Below are 15,162 nucleotides of genomic sequence, written 5' to 3'. Positions count from 1 at the left end.
ACACCCAGAAACACACACACACACACCCAGAAACACACACACACACACCCAGAAACACACACACACACACCCAGAAACACACACACACACACCCAGAAACACACACACACACACCCAGAAACACACACACACACACCCAGAAACACACACACACACACCCAGAAACACACACACACACACCCAGAAACACACACACACACACCCAGAAACACACACACACACACCCAGAAACACACACACACACACCCAGAAACACACACACACACACCCAGAAACACACACACACACACCCAGAAACACACACACACACACCCAGAAACACACACACACACACCCAGAAACACACACACACACACCCAGAAACACACACACACACACCCAGAAACACACACACACACACCCAGAAACACACACACACACACCCAGAAACACACACACACACACCCAGAAACACACACACACACACCCAGAAACACACACACACACACCCAGAAACACACACACACACCCAGAAACACACACACACACCCAGAAACACACACACACACACCCAGAAACACACACACACACCCAGAAACACACACACACACCCAGAAACACACACACACACCCAGAAACACACACACACACCCAGAAACACACACACACACCCAGAAACACACACACACACCCAGAAACACACACACACACCCAGAAACACACACACACACCCAGAAACACACACACACACCCAGAAACACACACACACACCCAGAAACACACACACACACCCAGAAACACACACACACACCCAGAAACACACACACACACCCAGAAACACACACACACACCCAGAAACACACACACACACCCAGAAACACACACACACACCCAGAAACACACACACACACCCAGAAACACACACACACACCCAGAAACACACACAAAAACATACAGAAACACACATTAACAAATAACCACACATAAACACACTAACATTGGAGACAGTGCAGAAGGAGTTTACAAAAATGGTTCCAGGGATGTGAAACTTCAGCTATGAGGATAGATTGGAGAAGTTGAGACTGTTCTCCTTGGAGAGAAGGCAGCTAAGAGGAAATTTGTTAGAGATGTTTAAAATCATGAGGGGGCTGGATAGAGTGGATAGGGAGAAGCTGTTCCCCCTTGTAAAAGGATCATGAACGAGGGGGGCGCAGATTTAAAATGATTTGCAAAAGAATCAAATGTGACGTGAGAAAAAACTTTTTCACACAGCGAGTGGTTCGGGTCTGGAATGCACGGCCTGGGAGTGTGATGGAGGCAGGTTCGATCGAGGCGTTCAAGAGGGCATTGGATGATTATTTAAATAGAAACAATGTGCAGGGGTACAGAGAAAAGGCAGGGGAATGGCACCAAGTCACAATGCCTTTCGGAGAGGCGGTGCAGACACGAGGGGCTGAACACCCTCCTTCTGCACTGTAACAATCCTGTGATTCTAATACACACACACACACACACACACACAGTTAGACACTAACACAGAAACACATTAACACACACAGAAACTCTAATATGCAGACATTCATACTAAAACACTAACAAGCACAAACACAATACACACACTAACACTAATACACACCCAAATAGTTAAAGCAACAGACTACACCACTGAGGAAGGAAATGGCTGTGACTGCACCACAAACTCTTGGCTGCAGACAATGTGGACATAAAAATACCCTCTTCTGCATCTAGCTTTTCCTGACACAATTGTGATGCCCTTGTAAATCACCCCATCTCACCACTCTCCACACACCCAACCTCAAAACACCCAAAAACCAGGCGACCTCCTGGGAGACACACAAACCCATATTCAAAAAGAAAATCTGTGAAATTCCTCTCTGACTCCTCAGGTAACTGAAGCAACAGATCCCAGTGCAGGTTTTACACTCAATCCAGCCTCCTCACCCCAACGCAAACATTGCCCCAACTACCGAGAAGCCCCCACAACAAGCAGGCCACTTGAACCCAGCAAAATGTGAAAAAGGGTGAAGGCTAGGACCAGGTTTGAGTCAGGAACTGGAGGAGGCCCATTCAGCCCCTCGAGCCTGTTACACAGGGACAGGAGGAGGCCATTCAGCCCCTTGAGCCTGTTACACAGAGACAGGAGGAGGCCATTCAGCCCCTTGAGCCTGTTACACAGAGACAGGAGGAGGCCATTCAGCCCCTCGAGCCTGTTACACAGGAACAGGAGGAGGCCATTCAGCCCCTTGAGCCTGTTACACAGAGACAGGAGGAGGCCATTCAGCCCCTTGAGCCTGTTACACAGGAACAGAAGGAGGCCCATTCAGCACCTCGAGTCTGTTACACAGGAACAGGAGGAGAGAATTCAGCCCCTTGAGACTTTTCTGCCATTTCACAAGGTCATGATTAATCTGTATTTTAACTCCATTTACCCACTTTTGCTCCATATCCCTTATACCCCTTGCCCCAACAATAATCAAGCTTGACCTTGAAGGTTCCCCGAGCATCCACGGCTTTTAGCGGGGGTGGGGGGGGTGGGGGGAGAGTTCCAGATTTCCGCCCCCCTTTGTGTGGTGAAGTGCTTCCTGACATCGCCCCCGATCGGCCTGGCTCGGGTTTTAAGGTTCTGCCCCCTCGTTCTGAACTTGTTCCTCGTACCGGAGGAAATGGTCTTTCCCCATCAATCCCGTCAACTTCTGTAATCACCTCAAACACCTCGATTGGATCGTCCGTCAGTGTTTTACCCTCACCGGAACACAAGCTAAGTTTATGTCCTGATCCTTTGAAGCCAGTTTCACTCTGGTTACTGCTGCCAAAGTCATTACAATCTTCCTCAGCTCTGCTGCCCACAACCGAACACAGCGTTCACAAACTTTGACCCCAGCACAAATCCCTTTTGTTTGGAAATAACCCTTTGCATTTATGTGGTGCCTCCTCACTCCATCAAAGCAGCTGACAATGAGCTACCTTTGGGGTGCAGTGACCATTGTGGTGCAGTCAAGAACTACTCCATTTAATACCAATTGGAACACAAACTCAGTGCTGGGATAGTTAGATTGTTAGATGGAGGTGATAATTGTTGGGAAAAGGGGGGTGAAGGAGAGTGGGTGGTCTGCATGACAAATGGACAATCTCCTGCCACTCCCCCCTGCCCCCTCCCACCCCCCACAGCCTGGGTATCGTCGTCCCCCATTCCCCCAAATATCCTGCCTTCCAGTCACCACATGAACAGCTTCAGCCGCTGCCGAATTACTCACCCAACAGATTCAACAGGTTTCTCGTTCTTCCTCCAGTCAGATCCCCAGGCAGACCTGGCAGAGAGCAGGAGATCCACACCTGACTTCACCTTCCAGGGATTGTCCCACTCCTCTCTCTCCCCTCCGAACCAGTCTTTGACCACCCGGGACTGCTCGCCACCCCCACCCCCCCCCAGCGCCCCCGCATCCTCCCCCCGCCCCATTAACTCTGTTTCCCTCACCACAGAGGCTGCCTGACCTGCTGAGCGTTCCTCGTGCTTTCTGTTTCTCATTTCAGATTTCCAGCACCCGCAATATTTTGCTCTCGACTCCCTCTTAACCTTCTCCGCTCCGAGGGGAACAATCCCAACTTCTCCAGTCTCACCACATTAACTGAAGTCCCTCGTCGCTGGTCCCATTCTAGTAAATCTCCCCGACACCCTCTCCAAGGCCTTGAGATCCCTCCTAACGTGCGGACCCAGAATTGGACACAATACTTAAGTTGAGACCAAACCAGTGATTTATATAAAGGTTCAGTGTAACTTCCTTGCTTTTGTACCCTATATCTTTATTAATAAAGCATGGATTGTGTGTGCTATTCTTAACATCGAAATTAGGAGAGGGAGGAGGCCATTCGGCCCCTCGAGCCTGCTCCACGGTTCAGTAAGAGCATGGCTGATCTGACGTGGCCTTAACTCACTTTCCTGCCTGTCCCCCACCTTTCACTCCCCTTGTCAATCAAAAACCTGTCTAACTCAGCCTTGAATGTTCAATGACCCAGCCCCCACTGCTCTCCGAGGAAGAGAATCCCACAGGCTAACAGCCCCCTCAGAGAAGAAATTCCTCCTCATCTCCATCCCAAATGGGAGACCCCTGATTTTGAATCTGTGCCCACCCCCCCCAGTTCTAGACTCCCTCGCGAGAGGAAACCTCCTCTCAGCGTTCCACCCCCCACCCCATGTCAGCTCGCCCTCAGAACCTTACCTGTTTCACTAAGAGAGCAGTGGGGGCTGGGTCATTGAACATTCAAGGCTGAGTTAGACAGATTTACTAGAATGGGACCAGCGACGAGGGACTTCAGTTAATGTGGAGAGACTGGAGAAACTGGGATGGTTCTCCTTAGAGCAAAGAAGGTTAAGAGGGAGTCAAGAGCAAAATATTGCGGGTGCTGGAAATCTGAAATGAAAATTATAAGGCAATTAATTATTCCAAAGCCTAATGAGTATAGGCCCAATCTGCTCAACAGTCTCCTCAACTTTGTCTATCACCTTCAAGAATTTCTGTATATTCACCCCCCAGGTCCCTGCACCCTACCTGAAATTGCACCATTTAAGTTTATTTTGCTTCTTCCTAATAAATTGTATCTCTTCGCACCTCGGTGTTAAACTTCACCTGCCACGTGTCTGCCCATTTCACCGATCTGTCTACGTCCTCCCAGGATCTTGTTACCGTCCTCCTCACTGTTACCCGAATTTCGGAGTTTTGTGTCGTTGGCGAATGTTGAAATCATGCCGCGGGTATACAAGTGCAGGTCATCGATATACATCGAAAAGAGCAGCGACCCTCATCCTGACCCCTGGGGGAGAGCACTGTCAACGCGCCCGCCCACCTAAAAAATGCAACCGTCCATCGAGCCTTGATCTACTCTTAGCCAATTTCATGTCCGCATTATCACCGTCCCTTTCATGACGTGGGGTTCAGTTTTGTAAACGAGCGGATTACGTGGTGCTTTATGAAATGTCTTTTACAGAGTTCATAGACACAACATCAACTGCACCCTCCCAATGGCCCTTCGATGGTTGGAAACATTATTACCTCTAAGTGCTGGTCCCATCGAGGGGGGTGAGAATTACACAGTAACTCACAGAGCTGACTGGCCCATGTCTAAACATGGCGGCCGCGAAGGGGGCCGAAAGGCTCACACTCACCTTTGACCTCCAGCTTGCCGTCGCAATGCTTTGTTCCGTATTCGTTGATCGCTTTGCAGGAGTACATTCCCGAATCGGACCTCTGCACGGCCACGATGTTCAAGTGGAACCTCCCGTGCTCTCCCTCCAGCACGTAATGGCGGCTGTCGATTTTCACCGGTTCCCGATTCCTCAGCCTATCGGGGAAGGTCAGACAAAGGTTTTTACTGCACAGCCATGGGATTCCCGTCTGAAGAATCCTCCGGGCACCAGGAGGCTTCCCAATGGAGGAATTCCCTCTGTGGTGGCTGTCCCGATCGGGGTTGGGGGCGGGGGATGGGGGTGGGGGTGGGGAGTTGGCCGGGGGAGCTCCTAGTGACGAGGCCTCAGTGCCCAGACTGCGTCAGTGACAAGGATTTCCATGGGGTGACTCCCTCCCTAGACTTCTTGCTGCCCGGGTTGGGGGGTGGGGGGGGGGGGGGGGTGCGCGGATTCAACAGGGAATCACAAAATGGGGGGGGGAATTTTTCCGAACCTGGGATCCTGATGGGAATACTCTCTTTATTAACTGGGAATCAGATGGGTCCAGACAGCTGAAGACAGGGCTCTCAATGATACTCCAATCCATCTCTAAGGAGAAAGGTAGCTCCGGAATTGTCAAACAAGGACAAGAGGTGTGGGAGTTGTAGACACTGCATGATTCTAACACGCTGTCCTGCGTGTGAGGCTTCTGTTGTACCTATCGAGCTGTAAGGGAAGTGTATTCACACACTTGTCAGGACTTACTGCAATGCTGGCTGGATGTGGGCTGTATCATGTCCCAGGAACAGGGGGAATAATAGAACAAGCAATCTGCTGGGTGCAGGCCCACAACAAGCTCCTGGTTTTATGTTAGCTGTTCAACGCACGGGTGGAAAACAATCCACAGGAGAGGCGGCCAGTAGACAAAAAGCTGCAGCATCTAAAACTCCTGCCCTTCCTGAGCAACAGAGTGAGCACAGGAGAATGTGTGTGTGTGTTAGACTATGCTTGTATGTGAACGTTCAGAGTGTGTGTTCGTGCATGCATATATTAGTGTTTGTGTGATAGTGTGTGTTTGGATGTGTGTGTATGCATTAGTGTGTTATGTGCGTGTGTTATATTGTGTATTAGTGTGTTAGAGTATGTATGTGTTAGAGAGTGCGCATTAGTGTGTTAGAGTGTGTGTTATTGTATGAATTATAGTTTTATTTAGTGTGTAAAGCACCTTTACAATACTTGTTAGGCAAGATCACATGATCTGTAGTAACCAATAGGAGAGTAGCATGGGCTACCTCAGCAGTCAGTGTGGAGATAGAGTTGGAGTTGTAAGCACACGTGTAGTTGCTGCTGAGTATATTGTAAATAAACTTAATGTTTCCACCCAAGATGTGTCTGCTGCTCAACTCTATCACTAATAGTACAACACAGCCACCCCACAACAGTTAGAGAGTGTGTATTAGTGTGTTAGAGTATGTGTGTGTGTTAGGGAGCGTGTATTAGTATGTTAGAGTATGTGTGTGTGTTAGAGAGTGTGTATTAGTGTGTTAGAGTATGTGTGTGTGTTAGAGGGTGTGTGTTAGTGTGTTAGAGTACATGTATGTAGAGAGTATGTATTAATGTGTTAGAGTATGTGTGTGTGTTAGGGAGTGTGCATTAGTGTGTTAGAGTATGTGTGTGTGTTAGAGAGTGTGTATTAGTGTGTTAGAGTATGTGTATGTAGAGAGTGTGCATTAGTGTGTTAGAGTATGTGTGTGTGTTAGAGAGTGTGTATTAGTGTGTTAGCGTATGTGTGTGTGTGTTAGAGAGTGTGTATTAGTGTGTTAGAGTATGTGTGTGTGTGTTAGAGAGTGTGTATTAGTGTGTTAGAGTATGTGTTAGAGAGTTTGTATTAGTGTGTTAGAGTATATGTGTGTGTTAGAGAGTGTGTATTAGTGCGTTAGAGTATGTGTGTGTGTTAGAGAGTGTATTAGTGTGTTAGAGTATGTGTGTGTGTTAGAGAGTGTGCATTAGTGTGTTAGAGAGTGTGTATTAGTGTGTTAGAGTATGTGTGTTAGAGAGTGTGTATTAGTGTGTTAGAGTATGTGTGTGTGTTAGAGAGTGTGCATTAGTGTGTTAGAGAGTGTGTATTAGTGTGTTAGAGTATGTGTGTTAGAGAGTGTGTATTAGTGTGTTAGAGTATGTGTGTGTGTTAGAGAGTGTGCATTAGTGTGTTAGACGATGTGTGTGTTAGAGAGTGTGTATTAGTGTGTTAGACGATGTGTGTGTTAGAGAGTGTGTGTTAGTGTGTTAGAGGATGTGTGTGTAGAGGGTGTGCATTAGTATGAGCATGTATTAGATGTGTGTGATTGTGTGTGACAGAGAGTGCGTGCTTCAGTATATATTTTGTTTTATAAGTGCTGTGATGCACTTTGGACAATTTATGATGTTAAAGGCGCAATATCAGTTATTGTTGGACTGTGTTAATATGTGTCAGAATATGTGTGCGTATTGGAATGTATTTTTGTGTGTGTTAGATTGTGAAGGAGTGTGTGTTTTATTCTGTGTAAGAGTGTGTGTCTGTGTGTTGGAGTGTGAGTGTGAATATGTAGTGCCCATTCTGTGTGTGTTGTTATCTCACATACATCTATATATCTTTGGGCACTAGGATCAAGGGGAGTGTTTGCACAGCTCCTCCCCCACCTTCCCCACCTTCCCCGCCTCCCCCCCTCCCCACCCTCCCCCCCAAATTATTCATCACCAACCTCCCTGGTTAAACAAAAAGCAAAGAATAATTGTAAAGTCAGCATGGATTTCAAAAGGGAAAATCTTGCTTGATCAAACTTATTGAATTTTTTGAGGCAGTAACAGAGAGGTAGACAGGGGTAATGTAGTAGATGTAATTTATCTTGATTTTCAAAGGCTTCAAGAAGGTGCCCCCATAATAGACTAATGAATAAGGTCGGAGAATGTGGAGTCAGGGGGCAGAGTGGATTGCTAACTAGCTTCAAGACAGAAAGCAGAGAGTGGGAGTAAAGGGTCGTTATTCAGAAGGTGGGAAGCGATGTTCTACAAGGATCAGTGCAGGGACCACTGCTGCTCACAATTTGCATTAACGACTTAGATTTTGGAATCAAAAATACAATTTGCAAATTTGTGGTTTACTGGGTGGGGTGATAGTCAATACTGAGGAGGGCTACAACAAATTACAGGAGGACAATAATAAACTTGAAGAATGGGCAAATAATTGGTGAATGAAGTAAATGAGAGGTAGTATATTTTAGTAGGAATAATAGTGAGGTCACTTAAACTTGGAAGGTGTAAGTCTAGGTGGGGTAGAGGAACAAAGGGGTCTCGGAGTACAGATACATCAATCATTAAAAATTGTTAAAAAGCATGTTAACAAGGCCATAAGAAAACTAAACTAAACACTGGGTTTATTTCTCATGGGGAAGTGGGCAAGTTATCCTGAACCTGTATCAAACCTTGGCCAGACCACACCTAGAGCACGGAGTACAGTTCTGGTCACCATATTATAGAAAGGATACAGAGGCACTGGAGAGGATGCAGAGAAGATTTTACAAGGATGATATCAGAAATGTGTGGGTGTATATATCAGAAAAGGACTGACAGGCTGGGTCTCTTCTCTCTTGAAAACTGAAGGCTGAGAAGTTCCCTGATAGAAGTCTTTCAAAGGATGAAAGGTTTTGATCGAGTGGATACGGAGAGAATGTTTCCTCTTATGGGAGAGAGCAGAACTAGAAGCCATCAATATCAGAAAGTCACCAAGAAATCCGACAGGGAATTCAGAAGAAACTTCTTTACCTTAAGACTGGGGAGAATATGGAACTCGCTACCATGGGGAGTGTTTGAAGTGAATTGTATAGATACATTGAAGGGGAAAGGAGACAAGTATATGTGGGAGAAGGGAATAGAGGGTTATGATGGTAGATTTAGATAAAGAAGGATGGGAGAGTGGAGAATAAACACCAGTATGGGCTGGTTAGGCCAAAAGGCCTGTTTGTGTCGTATATCCTATAGGGTGGGGAGGGGCGGAATTATAAACCCCCATATACTTCAGAACAGGGGTAAACTTTCAGGGAAGGAGGACTCGGGTCTGTGACAGGCTTATGTTTGTCTCTATGAAGTTGAATTTAATCGCATTGATGTTAAGTGCAGCTCTGACAGGAGAGACCTCGATCACAGTGCTTGTGAATGTGCTTCAGTGTGAGCGTGTGTGTGTCCGCACATCTGTGCACACTGGGGTAAAAATAGCTCAAAATATTGGGTGGACTCGTCCGGTCCTGTTGGTGGTGGGTGTGAGTGGACAATAGGGCGAGCAGGCCAAAAATTGGCTTTATGCCGTTGTGAAGCCAGTTTGCGACCGTCCGCTCTGCTGGCCAGTGCCGGGCCACGTTTCCCATCGCTGTATGTCGGGAACCTAATTTCAATACTTTAGCTTCTCGTTATAATCCCTGCTCGCCGGAATCATCCTCCCCACGCTGGATCATCCGGGAATCACGCTGACGTGTTCCACAACTGTACATAAGCGACGTGCTCCTGGTGAGCTGCACTTCACCCGGGACTTCGAGGTTTGTTTGCCCACCTTGCTTCAGGCAGCACTCGCGGGCATCAGCGCCAGGCTTCACAGGCAGCTCCACATCACTTTTAGAGGGGCTCATGGGCAGGTCTCTACCTACCAGACCAGCCGGAAGGTGGGGGTGGCTTCTCAACGGCTGCAGGGCTAGGACTGTACTGGGGGAGGGGGGAGAAGTGGCCTCAGGCCAGGGAAGAGGCTGCAGGGCGAGGGCTGTACTGGGGGAGGGTGGGGGTATCTCAGGGTGTGTGTGGGGGCTCATGTTGGTCTGTGCAAGTGGCCTCAAGAGGGTGAGGGCTGAGGAGGCAGTCTCCAGAGGAGATGAGGCCAGATGGAGATGTGAGGGTGTGTGTGAGAGAGTGGGTGGTGATGTCCCTTGAGCTGGCAGTGAGTGAGATGCCAGGGAATGTGTGATGGGTGTGAGTGTGTGAGTTTAGAGCGACGAGATGGTTGCCTTACCCTGGCAGCACGGATGAGATCATGCATCCATTTTCTGGATGGCCAACTCCCTGTGTGCAGCATTGGCACTGACCACCACTGTCACTGCCTCCTGAGCCGGCGTGATGAGACAGAGGGACCTCTTGCGGCCAGAGTGAGGGTAGAGGACATCACAGTGGACCTCCATGGCGTCCAAAGGTGTCCCAAGAATGCGTGACTGAATTGGGGGGGGGGGCTACATGCTTCTTGGCTTTTGGGGCCATGTCTTCACTGGGGCCCAAGTCCTAGGCTACAAACATTGAGAAGTGTGTGTGCGCGGCTACAGTGTAAATATGGTGCCCGGCGTGAGGAAGTGGCGAGGTAATGGCGTGGCGGGCAAATCAGATGCTGCCCGCCAGCGAGACAGCGTGTTTCCTTAGGGCTGCATAATGAATGAGGCGGGAAAGGGACAATACAGCGCGGAAAGCCGCCATTGCGGCCGGCGGGAAAAACGTCTTTTTTCACGCCCGCTACCGCACTTAGTGCAAACCTGGGACGATCCCGCCCATTAACTTATAAAACTAGTAACAGTGACATGGAAAGAGAGGCTGGAGAAAGCTCCGAACTCTTACTCACCAGTAAATGATGGGCTTCGGTTCCCCCAACACACACACAGTTAAACTGATGTTCTGTCCCTCCACTGCAACCTGATCACTCAGGGGCACCTACAGAAATACAACAGGCGTCAGCTGGCATACAAACAGCAGGCAAAAGATGGGCAGAGTGATTAAACTCTCCCTAACTGTTTACATTAGGAAATGAATTTTTCACCATTATCACTGAAAGACTGAAACTGAGGGCAAGGTGTGTAACCCGTCAGGCACAGAGTTTTACTTTTAAGTTATTCATTCACGGGATGTGGGCATCGCTGGCTAGGCCAGTATTTATTGCCCATCCCCTAGTTGCCCTTGAGAAGGTGGTAACTGCAGTCCGTGTGGTGTAGATACACCCACAGTGCTGTTAGGGAGGGAGTTCCAGGATTTTGACCCAGTGACATTGAAGGAATGGCCGATATATTTCCAACTCAGGATGGTGAGTAACTTGGAGTTACTCGGAGTGTTACTTGGTGAGTTAATTGGAGTGTTCCCATGTGTCTGCTGCCCTTGTCCTTCTAGGTGGTACAGGTCACATGTTTGGAAGGTGCTGTCGAAGGAGCCTTAGTGAGTTCCTGCAGTGCATCTTGTAGATAGTACACACACTGCTACTACTGTGCATCGGTGGTGGAGGGAGTGGATGTTTAAGGTGGTAATAGGGTGCCAATCAAGCGGGCTGCTTTGTCCTGGATGGTGTCAAGCTTCTTGAGTGTTGTTTGAGCTGCACTCATCCAGGCAAGTGGGGAGTATTCCATCACACTCCTGATTTGTGCCTTGTAGATGGTGGACAGGCTTTGGGGAGTCAGGAGGTGAATTAGTCTCTGTGGAATTCCCAGTCTCTGACCTGCTCTTGTAGCCACAGTATTTATATGCCCAGTCCAGTTCAGTTTCTGGTCAAAGGTAACCTCCAGGATGTTGATAGTGGGTGATTCAAGATGGTAATGCCATTGAACATCAAGGGGCAATGGTTGGATTCTCTCTTGTTAGAGATGGTCATTGCCTGGCACTTGTGTGGCACAAATGCTACTTGCCACTTATCAGCCCAAGCCTGGATATTGTCCAGGTTTTGCTTCATTTGGACATGGACTGTTTCAGTATCTGAGGAGTCGTGAATGATGTTGAACATTGTGCAATCATCAGCGAACATCCCCACTTCTGACCTTATGATGGAGGGAAGGTCATTGATGAAGCAGCTGAAGATGGTTGGGCCTAGGACACTATCCTGAGGAACTCCTGCAGTGATGTCCTGGAGCTGAGATGACTGACCTCCAACAACCACAACCATCTTCCTTTGTGCTAGGTATGACTCCAACCAGCGGAGAGTTTTCCCCCTGATTGCCATTGACTCCAGTTTTGCTCGGGCTCCTTGATGCCACATTCAGTTGATGTCAAGGGCAGTTACTCTCACCTCACCTCGGGAGTTCAGCTCTTTTGTCAATGTTTGGATCAAGACTGTAATGAGGTCAGTAGCTGAGTGGCCCTGGCGGAACCCAAACTGAGCATCAGTGAGCAGGTTATTGCTGAGTAAGTTCCTCTTGATAGCACTGTTGATGACCCCTTCCATTACTTTACTGATGATGGAGAGTAGACTGATGGGGCAGTAATTGGCCAAGTTGGATTTGTCCTGCTTTTTGTGTATAGGACATACCTGGGCAATTTTCCACATAGCCGGGTAGATGCTAGTGTTGTAGCTGTACTGGAACAGCTTGGCTAGGGGCACGGCAAGTTCTGGAGCACAAGTCTTCAGTACTATCGCTGGAATATTGTCAGGGCCCTTGGCCTTTGCAGTATCCAGTGCCTTCAGCCATTTCTTGATATCACGCGGAGTGAATCGAATTGGTTGAAGACTGGCATCTGTGATGTTGGGGAGCTCGGGAGGAGTATTGTACTGAGGATTGGGGCTAAAAGTAGGAGCGTTATGAGTATGAATGGAGAAGCGGTTCTCAGTGGCGATCCAGCTGCTACCTTGTTTCACACGGAGCACAGGCTATTCAGCCAGGGCTTACCTGAAAGCTAGGTGGAGCTTTGAAGTGCGTTTCTATGACTCTCTGGGGTTCGTACACACTCTGTTGCTCGCAGGTCTCCGGCAATCTCAGGGCCTGTTTCCCTTTGTAGGTTAAATCGACGGGTTCCTCCAAGGGGCTGAGATATTCTTCATCGGATGTGATGGGACTGTAGAGCTCGGTGGGAATGGGTAGGGTCCTTCGATCCGCAGTAGAGTCTGCATTGTCACGGAGAGAGGTAACTCATGTTCAGTTAAGGCAAAATCCCCCACAATGCAGCACACTTACACCTCGACAATCAGGCCTGGATAAGGTCAGTGTCCCCTCTAAACATTGGCCACAAACGGTCATTACTGCTTTGAAGTAGTCTTTACCATTATGGAAGGGTTTGATAGGGTCGATGTAGGAAAGATGCAGGGGAGACCAAAACGGATAGTCATTGCTAAATCCAATCGGCAATTCGGGAGAGTTTTCTTTACCCGGAGATTAGTGGGAATGTGGAACTCACTATCATGGAGGTGTTGTTGAGGTAAATATTATAATATTCCTCATCTTACAGCTAAATTGTTCCAGTTACCATTCTGTAAAACTCCTCTGCACCCTCCCAAGGACCCTCATATCCTTCCTAAAGTGACCAGAACTGGATGCAATATCCTCATTGGGGCCAAACCAGATTCCCTCAGCCCCACCAGAGAGAAAATTTCTCTCCATCGACCCATATCAAATCTTTTAATCATCTTAACTGCCTCAAATAGATCATTCCTTAATCTAGAGGGATGAGTAGCTGGTGCGGGGGTTGGGATGTGGCTGGATAGGAGAGTGGGGGGGGCGGGGGGAATGGAGATAGGGGAGGGGCCGGATGGGGGTTGAGAGTGATGGGGTGGGGGAATAGGGTGATGGGGGGGGATAGTGTGATGGGTGGGCACGGATAGGGTGATGGGGGAATAGAGTGATAGGGTGATAGGGGTGATGGAGAGGGGCTGGGTGATGGAGAGGGGCTGGGTGATGGAGAGGGGCTGGGTGATGGAGAGGGGCTGGGTGAGGGGGTATGGTGGTGGGGGTGGGGCTAGGTGAGGGTGAGGGGTTGGGTGAGGGGGGATGAGCTGGGTGAGGGAGAGGGGTTGAGAGAGGGGGTAGGGCTGGGGGGAGGGGCTGGGTGAGGGGGAGGGGTTGAGTGAGGGGCAGGGCCTAGGTGATGGTGACGGTCTGGGTGTGGGGGTGTGTTGGGTGAGGGGGAGGGGCTGGGGTAGGGTGGTGGGGAGAGGCTGTGTGATATGGAGCATTTGGGTGATGAGGCGGGGTTGGGTGATGGGGGCGGGGCTGGTTGAGGGTGCGGGGCTGGGTGAGGGGGTAGGGTGGTGGGGGTGGGGCTGGGTGGGGGGGTAGGGTGGTGGGGGGCTAGGGTGGTGGGGTGGGGCTGGGTGGGGGGGTAGGCTGGTGGGGGTGGGGCTGGGTGAGGGTGGGGGTAGGGTGGTGGGGGTGGGGCTGGGTGGGGGGTAGGGTGGTGTAGGTGGGGCTGGGTGAGGGGGTAGGGTGGTGGGGGTGGGGCTGGGTGAGGGAGTAGGGTGGTGTAGGTGGGGCTGGGCGAGGGGGTAAGGTGGTGTGGGTGGGGCTGGGTGAGGGGGTAGGGTGGTGTGGGGTGGGGCTGGGTGAGGGGGAAGGGTGGTGTGGGGTGGGGCTGGGTGAGGGGGTAGGGTGGTGGGGGTGGGGCTGGGTGAGGGGGTAGGGTGGTGTGGGGTGGGGCTGGGTGAGGGGGTAGGGTGCTGTGGGTGGGGCTGGGTGAGGGGGTAGGGTGCTGTGGGTGGGGCTGGGTGAGGGGGAAGGGGGAGGGGTTGGGTGAGAGGGTTGGATGAAGGGGCAGGGCTTGGTGAGGGGGAGGGGCTGGGGGTGGGGCTGGGTGAAGGGGAGGGGTTGGGTGAAGTGGAGGGTCTGGGTGAGGAGGAGGGGCTGGGTGAGGAGGAGGGGCTGGCTGAGGGGGAGGGGGGAAGGGTTGGGTGAAAGGGTTGGGTGATGGGGAGGGGGAGGGGTTGTGTGAAGGGGAGGGTCTGGGTAAGGGGTTGTGTGAAGGGGAGGGTCTGGGTGAGGGGGAGGGTCTGGGTGAGGGGTTGGGTGAAGGGGAGGGGCTGGGTGATGATGTGGGGTTTAAATGGGGGTACAGGTCCTGTGCAGGAGATAAGTGGGCTCCCAGTGGAAGGTACAGAATCATCCATGACTATAGTTTGCACGCAAGACGCTCCCCTTTACCCCCCCAGTGAATTAATCCGCTCGCCGTGTATGAATGTGTCAGAAAGACCTCACATTTCTGTGGCCCCTTTCACAGCCTCAGGAAGTCCCAAAGTGCCTCACAGCCAATGA

General features: G+C 50.1%; 1 protein-coding gene across 1 annotated transcript in view; it reads right to left on the bottom strand.

Annotated features, from left to right (window-relative positions):
- spega (striated muscle enriched protein kinase a) overlaps nt 1-15,162 on the bottom strand; it is a 1,124,881-nt gene that overhangs the window by 500,627 nt on the left and 609,092 nt on the right. The window contains exons 8-10 of the mRNA XM_078551317.1: nt 12,811-13,025; nt 10,788-10,876; nt 5,162-5,337 (exon numbers count right to left, since the gene is read on the bottom strand). Coding sequence (XP_078407443.1) covers nt 5,162-5,337; nt 10,788-10,876; nt 12,811-13,025 — 480 coding nt within the window. The remainder of the gene's footprint in view (nt 1-5,161; nt 5,338-10,787; nt 10,877-12,810; nt 13,026-15,162) is intronic.

Source organism: Cetorhinus maximus, chromosome 11 (genome assembly GCF_964194155.1).
Source record: "Cetorhinus maximus chromosome 11, sCetMax3.hap1.1, whole genome shotgun sequence".
NCBI classification, from domain to species: Eukaryota; Metazoa; Chordata; class Chondrichthyes; order Lamniformes; family Cetorhinidae; genus Cetorhinus; species Cetorhinus maximus.
Note: the sequence above shows the minus strand (reverse complement) of the source record. Positions and strands in the feature narration are given on the sequence as shown.